This window comes from Callospermophilus lateralis, chromosome 9, assembly GCF_048772815.1.
Source record: "Callospermophilus lateralis isolate mCalLat2 chromosome 9, mCalLat2.hap1, whole genome shotgun sequence".
Classification (NCBI taxonomy): domain Eukaryota; kingdom Metazoa; phylum Chordata; class Mammalia; order Rodentia; family Sciuridae; genus Callospermophilus; species Callospermophilus lateralis.
Genome location: NC_135313.1, coordinates 134,347,777 through 134,360,923, shown reverse-complemented (window position 1 = coordinate 134,360,923; position 13,147 = coordinate 134,347,777). Strand labels below are relative to the sequence as shown.

Genomic DNA, 13,147 nt, shown 5'->3' with positions numbered 1-13,147 from the left:
CGTCCTCATGGCCTGAGAGTGGCTGCTTCTTATTAATCCAGAAGGTGTGTATGTTTTAACGACAGCATTTTCAAGGTATACTTCACATAGCATAGAAGTGCCCCTTTAGAAATGCTCCCAGAATTGTGAAGTCATCACCACTGTGTATTTTCAGAACTTTTTTGTTTCCCCAAAAGGAACCCCCCAGTGATGTTTAATCAATCCCTCACCACCCTCCCTCCCCAGATCCACTTCCTGGTTATCCTTCTGTCTCTGTGGAGTTTCCTGTCCTCATCTTACAGGGGCTTCTGTGACTGGCCTCTTGGGGTCTGGGCTGTTTCCCAGCTTCCTCCGCGTGGTGGGGCCATGTTAGCACCTCATTCCTTGTTGTAGCTGAATCACATTGTATCACATCCATCCAATGGCTTTTTTCATCTGTTTATAAGTTCGTGGACGTTGGACCATTTCCACCTTTAGGCTACGGTGACTGGTACCTGTGCTCTTCTGCTGACTAGCTTGTGAAATTATCCCCATTTTACAGATGAGGTGCTGAAGCCAGAGTGATGGGAACGTGGGTGCCCCCTGGTAGGTCAGCCTTGTCTAGGGAGAGCAGCCGGCTGACACTGGAAAGTGGGAGATGTGGATTCCTCAGTCAAGCTGGGGATAGTCCAGGAGCCCGGTGCTCCTGGAAGGCCTTGCACCCCTCTGTGGAGTGTTGAGGAGACATGACTCAAGAGTCTTTCTCTGGCTTTGATCAGGTTCAGCAGAAGGAGCCTTGCAGAATCCAGTGGCCCCCTGCCATGCCAGCTTGGTGACATCCTGCCAGATTAGACCACAGCAAGCTGTACCTGCCCTCTTTTGGATGTGCATGGGAAGCCAGACCCTCATCTGAGACCATGGACCCCTCCCATTCTGCACTGCCACCCTGGATGAAGTTTGGCCTTTGGTGGCCCCTTCTGCTCCCAGCAGGTGAGTGGCTGCATTACGTCTGGGACTTCACCGCTGTGTGCACATGTGCCAGGTGGGGGGATATCCTGCAGGTGGGCTCATTGCAGTCCTCAAGGCTGCAAGGATGTTAAAGGTCATTGGCTGGTGCCTGGTTCCACAGGGAGAAGGTGGAGGGGCTGTCACAGTGCTGATATTAACAGCTGTGTTACCTTGAATGTCCCCGGCTTCACTGTTGCTCATCTGCAAAACACAAATAGTGCTGCGGACCTCCCAGAGCTATTGTGGGGACAAAAGGAAAGCCTGTGCCTAGCACCTGGGTCACAGAAGGCACCCAGGACACACATGTGGTGGTTGTTGTCCTTGCCAGGATTTCTGTCCCAGCTGAAGCTGCTGCGGTTCTGGGTTTGGAGCAGTAGCTGTCCACTCACTCAGTGGCAGAGCCTTGGTGTGCCAAAGCCATTGACAGAGTACTGAAAACCCCCTGAGAGATCCATTGACAGTGGTTGGCCTAGTTGATGAGAGGTGACAAGTGCCAGGGGTTTAGGAACAACTCAGGGAGGTGCCCTCAGTGGCGAGGGCTACGGCTGGCACCGCTGATTCCTCTGATGACTGGGTGGGAACTAATGCTGCTCACTACAAGGCTTGCTGTCATGGGGCAAGTCCCCTCCCTGCACCTTAACTGGGACCTGGGCTGGATCTCCCCCCTCCCTGCCGCAGTACTCTGGCTTTGTTATCTAATATCACACAGGTACTGATGTCCAGTACTGACGACCAGCACGAGCAAGTGCACTGTGGCTACGGGGCTCTGCACAGCTCTGGTGAACATTATCATAGTGAGTCCTCCACAGGGTTTGAAGTGGAATCTGAATTCACATCCTACTTGACAGATGAGCAAGCTGAAGCTCACACAGATGGTGGCCTCTTCTTTGATGGGAAGCCGGATGCCCGCTGCCTCCTTGGCTTCTGGAGACCCCTCCTCTTCTCTCCCATCCCACAGTGTTGACTCAGCGAGGCCCTCACACCCAGGCTGAGGACTGCCTCTTCAAATACCTCTTCAGGGGCTATAACTGCTGGGCACGGCTGGTGCCCAACAACTCAGATGTGGTGATCGTGGGCTTTGGACTGTCCATTGCCCAGCCCATTGATGTGGTGGGCCTGTCTCCCAATCCTGGGCCCCTCAGAATCAGCCTCCAGAACCCAGGCTCTTCCCCAGTTTCCCCCCTGCAGTCCCAGCCCCCCAGCCCATCTCCATTACAGTGGGGACCTCAGCCTTTTCCTCCTGGGCTGCCACAGCCCCTTCCCCTCCCTCGCTCAGATCCCCTCTGGGGCAGCAGAGGGCAGCAGGGGGGTTTCTTGTGTGACCCTGAAGAATCTGAATCCAGGGGAATGTTGGGAGGGACGCTGGGCTTGGGTGCCACACAGAGGCTCTTCCTGTGGGTGGGGATCACTGCAGCCCCCTCACTCATCCTGTGCTCTGGTTCTGTTGCCCTCTCCCTCTTACCAGCCAGGATGAGAAGAACCAAATGATGACCACCAATGTCTGGCTGAGGCAGGTGAGGATTCTCCCAGCAGGGAGGGGACAGTCATCGCCGGACCCTGCCCCACCCCTCCCTGTACCTTTCCCTGACAGGAGCAAGCTGCTGCATTCAAGGTTGGTGAACACCTGCCACTTCGGTCATCTGGTTGCAAGTGGCCTCTCCAGCGGACTTTGCTTGCATGGCCAGGCTCTGAGTCCACTCCCTGGACATGTCACCAGAGAGCCAGAGATGCCTTTCTTAGAAATGGACATTTCATAGTCCTTTCTGCTTGGGGACAGGCTGCATTGTCATCAAAACCCCATGGGGATCTCATTCTGCCCATTTTACAGCTGAGGAAAATGAGAAGCAGGGTGTGGCTGGGACAGTAAAGGGGGCACCCAGGTGTGCCTGGCTCTGCTCCTTCTACGAAAGAACACTGAGTTCCCTGTTTGTGTTGCCTGAGAAACCTGAAGCTCGACAACTAGAGCCACTTGGATGTTTCGTATCTCAGTTTCATGATCAGGAGTTTGAGTGTTTCCTCTGCTTTGCATGGTGACTACTTGGGAGCATCTGGCTGGTGGCTGTCCTATTCTGAAGGGTTAAGGACAAACTTTACTCACAGCAGGGGTGTTTGGAAAGTTCTGAAAGGGTGGGCCTGGCTGGCCTCCTGGCCCTGCCCAGGACCTCTCGGGGTCTTTCCCTGAAGTGTCTCCAGGAGGGAAGTCAGATTCCCACCTGTGGCTCAGGGATCCCAGAAGGAAGGTCCCTAGAGAGAAGCAGAACCTGCTGGTCTCTGATGACCTGAATGGGCTCAGCATCCATCTTGCCATATTCTGTAGGTCAGGGCAGTACAGGAGTCCAGCTAGATTCAGGGAGGGGCCATAGACCCCACCTCTCAGTGGAAGGACAGCCAAAAAGCATGTGGCCCTCCTGGATGGGCCACTCCTAGGGCAGACTCATTAGAGCACAGGTCTCATGAAAATCCCAGTGTGTTCCCTCCCTTCTTACCCCTCCTGATCTGCTCTGATGCTCTGAAGGCCTCTGACATGGAGGTGGCAGTAGAATGTGAGAAAGAGGAGCTGGTGCCCTGCTCTACCAGCACCTGACTGTCCGTGGGCAGAGGTAAACATGCAGAGAGCCACACCCACCAGAATGTTGATTGGCATCTCTATTTGAGTCCTTTGAATGAGTGCCTGGTCCTCCAGTGCCCTTTCTGTAATCCCTGTCCCCCAGGGGGCCCCGGATGGTGTTGGGGTGTGGTGTTTCAGCTACTTAGTTTAAATTAGACGTTGGTCCAGAGGCTCTGAGTGGATACTGTACATCCCAGAGCTTTTGGAGTGTGAGGAGGCTCATATTTACAGATGTGCCAACTGGGGACCAAAGTAAGGAAGGTACTGTGTGTGTAGTTGGGGTAGGCCTAGAACCTAGGTCACTGCAGCTATCCACATGGTCTGGTCACCTGGGCCAGGGGCTGGGCAGGAGGTGAGGATATACACTGCTGTGGGACCTGGGCCATCAATCCATCACCAACGCTGACTAGCCTGAGATGCTGAGCATGTTATTCAGCTTCTCTGAGCCTCATTTCCCTCATCTGTAAAATGAATGTGATTCAACCTACCACTACATGCCCGAGGACAGTAATATGCCCCAACTTGATGTGGGTTCCCCAAAATGTTGATTGGAACTGAAAACATGATGAATGGAATGGAGAGAGAATAAGAACTGATCGGGGGAGAGAAACAGGTTCACTTGGCCATGATTTGGAGGGAGCAGGAGTGAAGTCCAGAGCAACTCTTGCTCCCTCCTGGGCAAGCCCCTGGGTAGGGAGGACTCTGGAACATATTCTTGAGGTCACAAATAGCTCTGAGCCTCAGCCGCATGCCTCTGGCAGGTGGCTTTTTCCCTCTGTGGTCATCACTTCCACCTGCTAGGTATGCCCTGGCCGGCTGTCTCTGGAGCCTCTTCCTGGATGGAGAATCTACCCACCTCTGTAAACTGTGATGTGCTGAAACGCGACTTCAGCTCAGATCCTGCAGTGCCTCACTGGAGTCAGCCAGGGAGGCAAGAGAGAACCAGGGGCATGGCTGGGGACACCACCTGCCTGGGAGTTAGCTACTGAAGTGGGGGCAAAGCGAGGAGGGTGTTTATCTGGGAGGGTGTGCCTGGTTCCTTGGTCAGAGCCCTTTTCTGGCATTGCAGCCTCTCTGTTCTGTGGGGCTGGTTGGGGCTCTGGGGGCTCCTGAATCCCTAGCTCAGCCTAGGTTGACAGAGGCCCCTCCCTGGCATGGCAGTGATGGGACCCCTCCCCTGCACAGGAGTGGAGGCACTACAAGCTGTGCTGGAACCTCGCTGATTTTGGCAATATCACCTCCCTGCGGGTCCCTTCAGAGATGATCTGGATCCCTGACGTTGTCCTTTCCAACAAGTAGGAAGCCATGGAGCCCTGGGAAGATCACCAGGAAGGATGGTAAAGGGGACTTGGAGGGCTTCATCCTTTCCCTCTCAATGCTTAGCAGAGAACCTCCTCCTCTGTATTTTTTTATTCCTTTCATTCTGTTCTCTCCCTCCTACACACCATTTACTGGGCACTGAAGATGTATTCATTTGTAGCACGGTGATATGGGACAGATTTGCCAACTCTGAGTATCCTTTGGAAAATGTGGTTCAGGCTCTCTAAAAACATCTAAGAGTTGAAATTTTAGAGGATGGCAATATTGTCTGACCAGGTAAGTGGCATCCTATAGTAGCACCTATGAAGAACAAATTCACTGAGTATGTTTTTTCTTTAATCATGTTTTCTTATACTTGCCTTGGATTCAAGACCCAAAGGATCAATCTCACCCTAACAATTAGAAGCTAACAGAAGCTGGGGGGGGGAGTATATAGAGAATCCCAGTGGGCAAAAATCAATGAATTAAGATACTTTTTGATAGGAGAAATAGAAATCTATATTTTTATTAGTATGTTTGGTATCAGGCAATTCTTCATTGAGAAGTTAAGAAGTTCAAATTTAAAAGAAGGTGTTATAATTGTCTAAAACCATTTTCTAAAGCAGGTTGCTGCTTCCTTAAGATATGAATACCTATGACAAGGTTCTGTGGTCATGGTTTTGGATCACACTGTATGTCTGTCATCCCCTGCCAAGGGCTTTGGAAGCCAGCAGAGCACAATAGCGTTTTAAATGCTGTTTTAAGTCCTGAAGCAAAGAAACCAGCTTACTGAGCACTTCCCAATCCCTTGGACCCTACTTTGAAAATGATATTTTTGACCAATAAAACATAGAGAGAGAGTCCATTTCTAGACCTCCAGAGAGGTCAGTAGTTCCTTACACCAGTTCCTTACACTGTCTGGTCCTGGGCAGGCCCAGCGCCCTCTCACCTAAGCCGTCTTGGTAAACACACACTTGCCACTGGGTGACCTGGCAGGTCTGACACTGCAGGTACCTGTGTTTGCTGACTCACACCCCCACCCCATTGCTCTGTACCCAGGAGCTGGCACCCAGGAACATCCTAGTTTCTACTTCCTGAGTATTTGGCAGAGATATGAGCAAAGTCCTAGGGTCAGATACAACTTCACATTTCAGGATTGTCAATAAAGCCATGACCACTAAGACTCGATTTTCACAAGAAAAGCCCAGTCAAACTTCTGTAGACATATAAAGAAACATCTGCTCCACCCAGGCACTGCACTCTGGCCAATCAATAGAACTGTTCCTTCCACCAAATGCGTGCATGTTGCCATCTAGTGGCAATTATGTGAAATGACCAAAATGCCTTTAATTTCTTTTTCTTTTTTTCTTTTTGACTTTTTGCCTGATGTATTTGTTACTCTCTTTCAAAATTCCTGTTTCCAGCCAGTCTGTCTGTCTACCCTGGAACTACTCCATGGGAAACTCCCTTGTATTCTGATTCCCTGGACTTTAGGACAGACCGTAGGAAGCTAAGGGGGAGTTGAAGAAGTCCCATCTGACTGGTCACCATTGTTCCAGTGTCCCCATAGTCCTTGTGGGTCTTTGAATTCTCATTCCCACGAAGTCCCCAACCTCATCTACCACAGTCACTATGATGCCCACCTGGTGGCTCCAGTGAGCACTGTTAAGGTTTTCCTTGGCCACAGCTATTTCTTGTTCCTGCAGGGCCCTCTGCTGTGGTGCCCCCTCCCCTCCCTTGACTGAGTCCTCCGTGAGCACTCCAGCCAGCCTCCTGTTGGTGCCAAGCTGCCTCCTAGGGGGGCCCTAGTGTTTGAGGTTAGACGCATTGACTCCAGGAAGTTTTCTCACTAGCCAAAATCTTAGGTCTCTTGAGCAAAGAACAAAAGATCCAAGTGGAAAAGTCATGATCTTCTACCTAAGAGGCTGCTTGCTCACTGTGTGCTAGGAAAGTACAGTTCAAAATTATCACTCTAAAATATTAAAGGAATAAAACAGCCAATGGAACTGCATACACCCTATGACCTCAAATATGCAAAACCATCAGAATCATTGTCTGCGTGACAATAGAATAGACATGTATAATATCACAATGTTAATAGTGGGTATTTTAAAAATTCTTGGTACTTTCCAGTGTTCTTCAAAACTACAACTTTTGCAATTAAAACAATGTTATATGAAAAGAAAACTCAAGTATATCCATCTTCTGGGGGAATTTTATACTCTTGCAAAAGATGGGACACTTGGCCAGCTAAGAACTGCCTTGTTCATGTTGTTCTCTGCAGCAGTCTGGGTGGGTCAGGTGGGTGTGCAGAGCCCCCAGCTGGTCTTCTCTCCGCAGTGCAGATGGGGAGTTTGTGGTGACCCACCTGACCACAGCGCACCTCTTCTCCACGGGCACTGTGCACTGGGTTCCCCCCGACATTTACAAGAGCTCCTGCAGCATCGACCTCACCTTCTTCCCCTTCGACCAGCAGAATTGTAAGATGAAGTCTGGCTCCTGGACCTATGACAAGACCAAGATCGACCTGGAGCCGATGGAACAGACGGTGGACCTGAAGGACTACTGGGAGAGTGGCGAGTGGGCCATCATCAATGCCACGGGCACCTACAACAGCAAGAAGTATGACTGCTACCCCGAGATCTACCCTGACGTCACCTACGCCTTTGTCATCCGCTTTGACTGCCGCTCTTCTACACCATCAACTTCATCATCCCCCGTCTGCTAATCTCCTGCCTCACCGTGTTGGTCTTCTACCTGCCCTCCGACTGTGGTGAGAAGATCAAACTGTGCATCTCCATGCTGCTCTTGCTGAGCAGCGAGTACCAGCTCTTCACTATGATCTTCGTCACCCTCTCCATTGTCATCACCATCTTCGTGCTCAACGTGCACCACGGCTTCCCCAGCACCCACAGCATGCTCTGCTGGGTGTGGGTGGCCCTGCTGGGACGTGTGCCCTGGTGGCTGCTGATGAACCGGCCTCCTTTGGAGCCACATGACTCCCCAGGCCTGAAACTTGGCCCATCTTGTTACTGGTTGGAGACCAACATGGACGCAGAGGAGAGAGAGAAGGCAGAGGAGGAAGAGGAGAAAGGCATATGGGTGTGTGCAGGATGCCCAGCCCCCTCCATGGGTATCATCTATGGCCGCAGATGCCTGAACCCACAGGCCTCAGAGCCCAGGGACAAGGCTCCCTCTGGGGAGCCTGAGATCTTGCTGTCACCTTGCATACAGAAAGAACTGGAAGGTGTGCACTATATTGCTGACCACCTGTGGTCTGAGGATGCTGACTCTTCGGTGAGTGAGATCTGGGTGAGGGCCTCCCCTGGGTGACCCTACCAGCTTAGCAGGGAAAACTCCCACCTCAAGGTGGTAGCTAGACAAATTGGGAGAGAACATTTAGCTGGCTCTTGGGACACTTGAAGGCAGTAGGTCAAGAATGTCCCTGCTCAGCCTAACTGGGAGACAGCAAGCAGAGAAGGGCGTGCTTAGATGTAGACTCTGCAGTCCCATGCTATGCCACTACCTACAGGAGTTGGCAGGGATGGTAGGTGGAGGGGGCATTAGGAGAGCCTGGTGGGCTAGCCCCCTGTGACAGTGGCCTTCCTCTTTTATGCTAGATGGTCCCCTCTTCTCTTTGCTCATGAGGCCCTCTGTGAAGCTCATGAGTCAACCACAGACCCTGCAGATTATTGGTTGTACAAGGCTGGACTTCTCCGCAGCCTCTGCCTTATCTAGCACTCAGCATCAGCATTTTCTTATCAACTTAGGGAAGGGTGAAAGGCTGGAAAGGATCACTGGATAGCCTTGATGAGTGAATGAGAAAATTAATCATTAATTTGGGAGCAGCTAGGCATCTATCCCTGGCCTGGGCTGGGAATCCAAGCTGCACAAAGCCCACCCACTAACCTGCCCTGAGTCACACCTACCCCACCCACTACCTTCTCTTCACTGAAATCATTGCAGCCACTGGGAGTCCATCTCTTTAGATGGTTCCAGCACCTCTATGTGACCCTCTAGTCCCTTTGCCCTGAACCTGCTGAGCCCCGGCAATGTGGAGGGTGAGATAGGTGGGACAGAGGAGAGGGTGGTATGGGGCTTGGGCCAGCTCTGTTTCTCCCTCCACCCCATCTCTGCACTTGTGCCAGTCTTAGCTTCCCCTTGGGTCTCAGAGGGCAGTTCCTGCTGCCCTGTGGTTGCCCCTACAGGGACTGAGCATGAGAGGTACACTTCTTGAGGCCTGGCCTCTGTCACTGTGAGCCCATTTCTCTTACAAGTGAGAGAAGACTGGAAGTGTGTTGCCATGGTCATCGACAGGATCTTCCTCCGGCTCTTTATCATTGTCTGCTTCCTGGGAACCCTGGGGCTCTTTCTGCCTCGTTCCTGGCTGCAATGATCTGATGTCATGTCCCTTATATTGGCTCCAAGGCAGTCCTGCCAGCCAGCAATGACCACCTTTAACTGCAGCTGCCTCTAGAGTGCCCTCTGGAGCCAGCACCATCTGCCTGTGGTGTTTCTGGGGAGAGAGCATCAGCTCTGAAAATCTTCCTGGAGCACTCACTGTGATGCTACTGTACTGGGAATCTGCTGGACAGAAAGCCCGGTTTAGCAAGCAGAGGAGTTAGAAAAGAAGGAGGACCCTGCCCTGCAGAGGGGTGGGACTAGCACAAGGAGAAACAATATGGCCTTGAGGGAGGGGAACATTGGGGAAGGGGAGGCTGCCTCAGGGGTGGAGGGTCTATGAGCAATGGTATAGATTTAAGAATGAGCCCAAAGTTCCCAGGGGAACCCCCAGGCCAGAGTTGGGGAGGCTGGTAGTGCAGTTGGGCTCTTTAAACCAGACTGAGGAAGTAGTTCAGTGTGAGTTTTCAGGTCTTGGAGGTGTGTGGTGTAGCAGCCGAGGAACAAGGGACTTTACAAAAGGAGCAGTTAGCAAGTGGGGGGGGGCAGTGGAGCGAGGCCTTCCCCTCCACCCAAAGCACCTTCAGCACCCCCTGGGCTTTCCTGAGGCATCATGCCTCCCTCTTCCTTGTAGAGAGGTAGCCAGAACTGTGAGCTGCTGCTGTGGGTGCCCTGTACCCATGAACCTGCAGTGAACAAACCAGGAAGGCCATCCCTGGCTATTCTTCCACAGTGCCTTGGTCCCTGTAGTCTGTGGTCAGCACACCTCTCTAGAGTTGGGGATCTCTGCTTCAAGCTCCTTCAGTTCTGAACTCCTCCCAGCCAGGGACCCTTTAGTTTCTCTCTCCCTAGGACCTAGCACAACACAGGGTGAGGGGCACCGGCACTCTATGTTGTGTGTGGTGGAGGGGGAACACTGAACACTTTGGGCTCCACGCCTGCTGGGTGATGCCAGTGCACTCAGGGTGTCCCTCCAGCCTGCCTTTCCCGTCCTCCCCCGAGCTTCACCATTTCTGACCTGCTCTGGGCCATTCTGTGCAGCTTGTTCTTGCTCTGAGGAATGTGGAGCCTGGTGAGTCAAGCCTCTCCTGAGCTCTGTCCAGCCCCTGAGGGCAGGACCTCAGTAGCCACCAGAGGTGTACACCAGGCTGTCCAGACAGTGTGGAGCCCCAGGCAGGAAGAAGAGTAGGGCAAACTGCTGACTCACCTCTATCTTGGGGTCCTGTCCTTCTGAACCTCCTCCTCCTCAGCACACAACACTCCTTCACACATCTGGAAAGACCTACCTACCTGTGGCCCTGGCCCAGGCCCTGCTCCTCAGTTCTCTCCTGAGACCACCCCCCCACTCCAAGGGCCTCTGGCCTCATTCCTCCTCATTCTGTAGCCCCCGCCTCCAAACCCCCTGTCTTTCTGCCTAACTGAGGCTCACACAGGTGATCTCCTGCTGCAGGGACAGCATAAAGATCTGTGTTGTTCATGTTTCCTGTCCATCCATCTTGCATGTGAGTAAAGTGGTTAAATAAAGCCAAGTCTGCTGTTCCTTCAGCTGTGTGACCCCCCAGAGCCCAAGTGGTCTGGGTGCAGCTGAAACAGATGCCACATGGACAAAACTGCATTGGGTCCCTCCTGGAAAGCGGCCCCTGAGTCAGGTACCCTACTGACCAGTTGGGTCAAAGGGCTGGAGCACACATGTCCCACTGCCAGGTGCTTTCCTTGGCCACAGCCCAGCATCAATCAGCCCTTGATCTGCACCCAAAAGAACACCATTCATCTCTTGCCTGGCTGTGGTTCATGGCCAGCCTCCTCCCACAAAGGGCACATCAAACCAACACCACAGTCCAACAAACCACAAAGAAAATGTAACGAGTTTAATTCAACCACAAATCTGATAGAAAGAAGGTAAAAGAAGGCTCAACACAAACACTTGAGAAAGGAAGGGGTCAGATGAGAAAAGGGGGTGGAGGGAGAAGAGGAGTAAGAAAAGGCAGGGAAGGTAAAGGAAGAAAGAGAGGAGGTTGCCAGGGATAGAGCAGATTGTGATCCAAAGTCCAGTCCTGGCCACTGTCTCTCTGCTCCTTCCCCAGATACTTGGTGTGATAACAACAGTGTCCTGTGCCAGAATTCCCAATCAGTTTGTTCTTGGACTGTGTCCCAGATTCCCCATCAGGAGGGAACCCAGCTGTCAGTCCAGACCAAACTCACATTAAATAAATTTGAATATACACTGTACAAGAAAGCCAGTCCATCCCCCATCTTACAAGCCTCCTGACCCCGCCCCCCAAATAAAGCCATTCCCTGGCCCCTCTGTGCATCTGGGGATCCCCGAGGGCTGAAGAGGAAGGAGAAAAAATAGCTTGGCTCCCATATGGGCCCACCATGTCCATGCATAAGTCGTTTTGGCGCTGGGGACACTACTGTGACCCCAATGAGGCTCCAGCACCCAGGTTGGGGTGGGAGGGGTAGCTGGTGATGACAGTGACCTCGGAACCATGTGTGTCACACTCACCCTGCATTGATATCCAGGGTCCCCTCCATCCAGTTGCAGCCTGAACAGCACAGTCTGTGGTGGGGTGGGGAGGGGGTCGTTGAAAGTGGTGAGGAAAAAACCCCTCACCCCGGGCCTTCCCTGAGAAGACCATGTGACCAAATGCAAGGCAGGAGAGGTGCATTATGTGTTGGGGTGGAAGACGCAGGTGGGTGGCCCCCATGCTATGTCACTCTGCAGTCAAGTGGGCCAGATTGGCAGGACTTTGGCCTGGTCCACGGCATCCAGCAGGTTCTTGGCGTCCACGGCCAGGGTGTGGGAGGCCGTGAGCATCTGTCGCTTGCACTTCTCACTCAGGGAGGTCACAGCATTCTGCTGCGCCAGCCGCATTTTGTTGATAAGGTCTGCCAGGTCCTTGTTGAGCAGCTTCTGATTTCCCTCAATCTGTAGGGAAAGCACACAGAGAGGCAAGGTGCTTGGCCGTGGGGAAGGGTATTGGCTTAGGTAGTCAGAAGTCCCTGGGGACATGGTGGGTCTAGGCCTGGCTGAATCCAGCCCCCCATACAGATTGGAGTGGGCATCCCAACCCCTAGCCAATCGTGTGAGCATGGCCTGACCCCACCCCATATGCCATCCAGTCGCAACAACCCTTCACACCACCAGCATTCAGGTGAACTGTCAGGGTCCACGTCCCTGTGCCATTTTGTAACTGTCTACCATCAAATCAAGAGATCTGGGATTTTTTTTTAACCACCACATGCCCAGAGCCTAGCACACTGAGCACATGAAACATAAGAGATGTTTGTTGAATGAGCGAGTGAGTACATGGTCATCCCTAGGATACAGAGCTATCACATCACACCTGACCTCTCCTCAGGAAATTTGCCCTAAAGCTGTCTAGGTCCCTGGTGGCCATCTCAGCCCTCTGATGGTACCTGTCTAGATGGGGTGCCTCTGTGGGCTACTGCTGCCACCCAGAGGCAGGTTGAGAAATGTCCCAAGTGTCCCTGCTCTGTCTTGCCTTGAGCAGGCAGATGGTTAGGGTGGTGATGGGATGGGCCACATGCCACATGGATCATGTGGCAGATGGCTGACCGTGAGAGGCAGAGGATCCCAGGGCTCCATGGGCGGTCCACATTTGGTTTCCAGATGGACAATCGACAAATATCCAGTAGCCCTGGATCAGCTTCTTACATCTGCAGTAACAAATGACCACAAACCTAGAAGTTCCGAGAAGCACAGGTCATTCCTTTACAGTTCTGCAGGTCAGACTTCTGAGCGGGCCCAATGAGGCTAACACCAGGGTGTGGACTGGACTGCGTTCCTTCTAGAGCTGGGCAGGGTGTTCCCTGCCTTTCCCTGTGTTGAAGCTGCACCTTCCAGCAGCA

At 52.6% G+C, this 13,147-nt stretch overlaps 1 protein-coding gene across 1 annotated transcript; it reads left to right on the top strand.

The window, feature by feature from the left end:
* Positions 1-875: 875 nt before the first annotated feature.
* LOC143407585 (neuronal acetylcholine receptor subunit alpha-2-like) lies at positions 876-9,269 on the top strand. The gene is given in 7 exon segments (XM_076866859.1): positions 876-948; positions 1,925-2,076; positions 2,436-2,480; positions 4,760-4,869; positions 7,214-7,553; positions 7,556-8,174; positions 9,151-9,269. Coding segments are annotated over 7 exon segments (1,458 nt in total).
* The last annotated feature ends 3,878 nt before the right edge of the window (positions 9,270-13,147 follow it).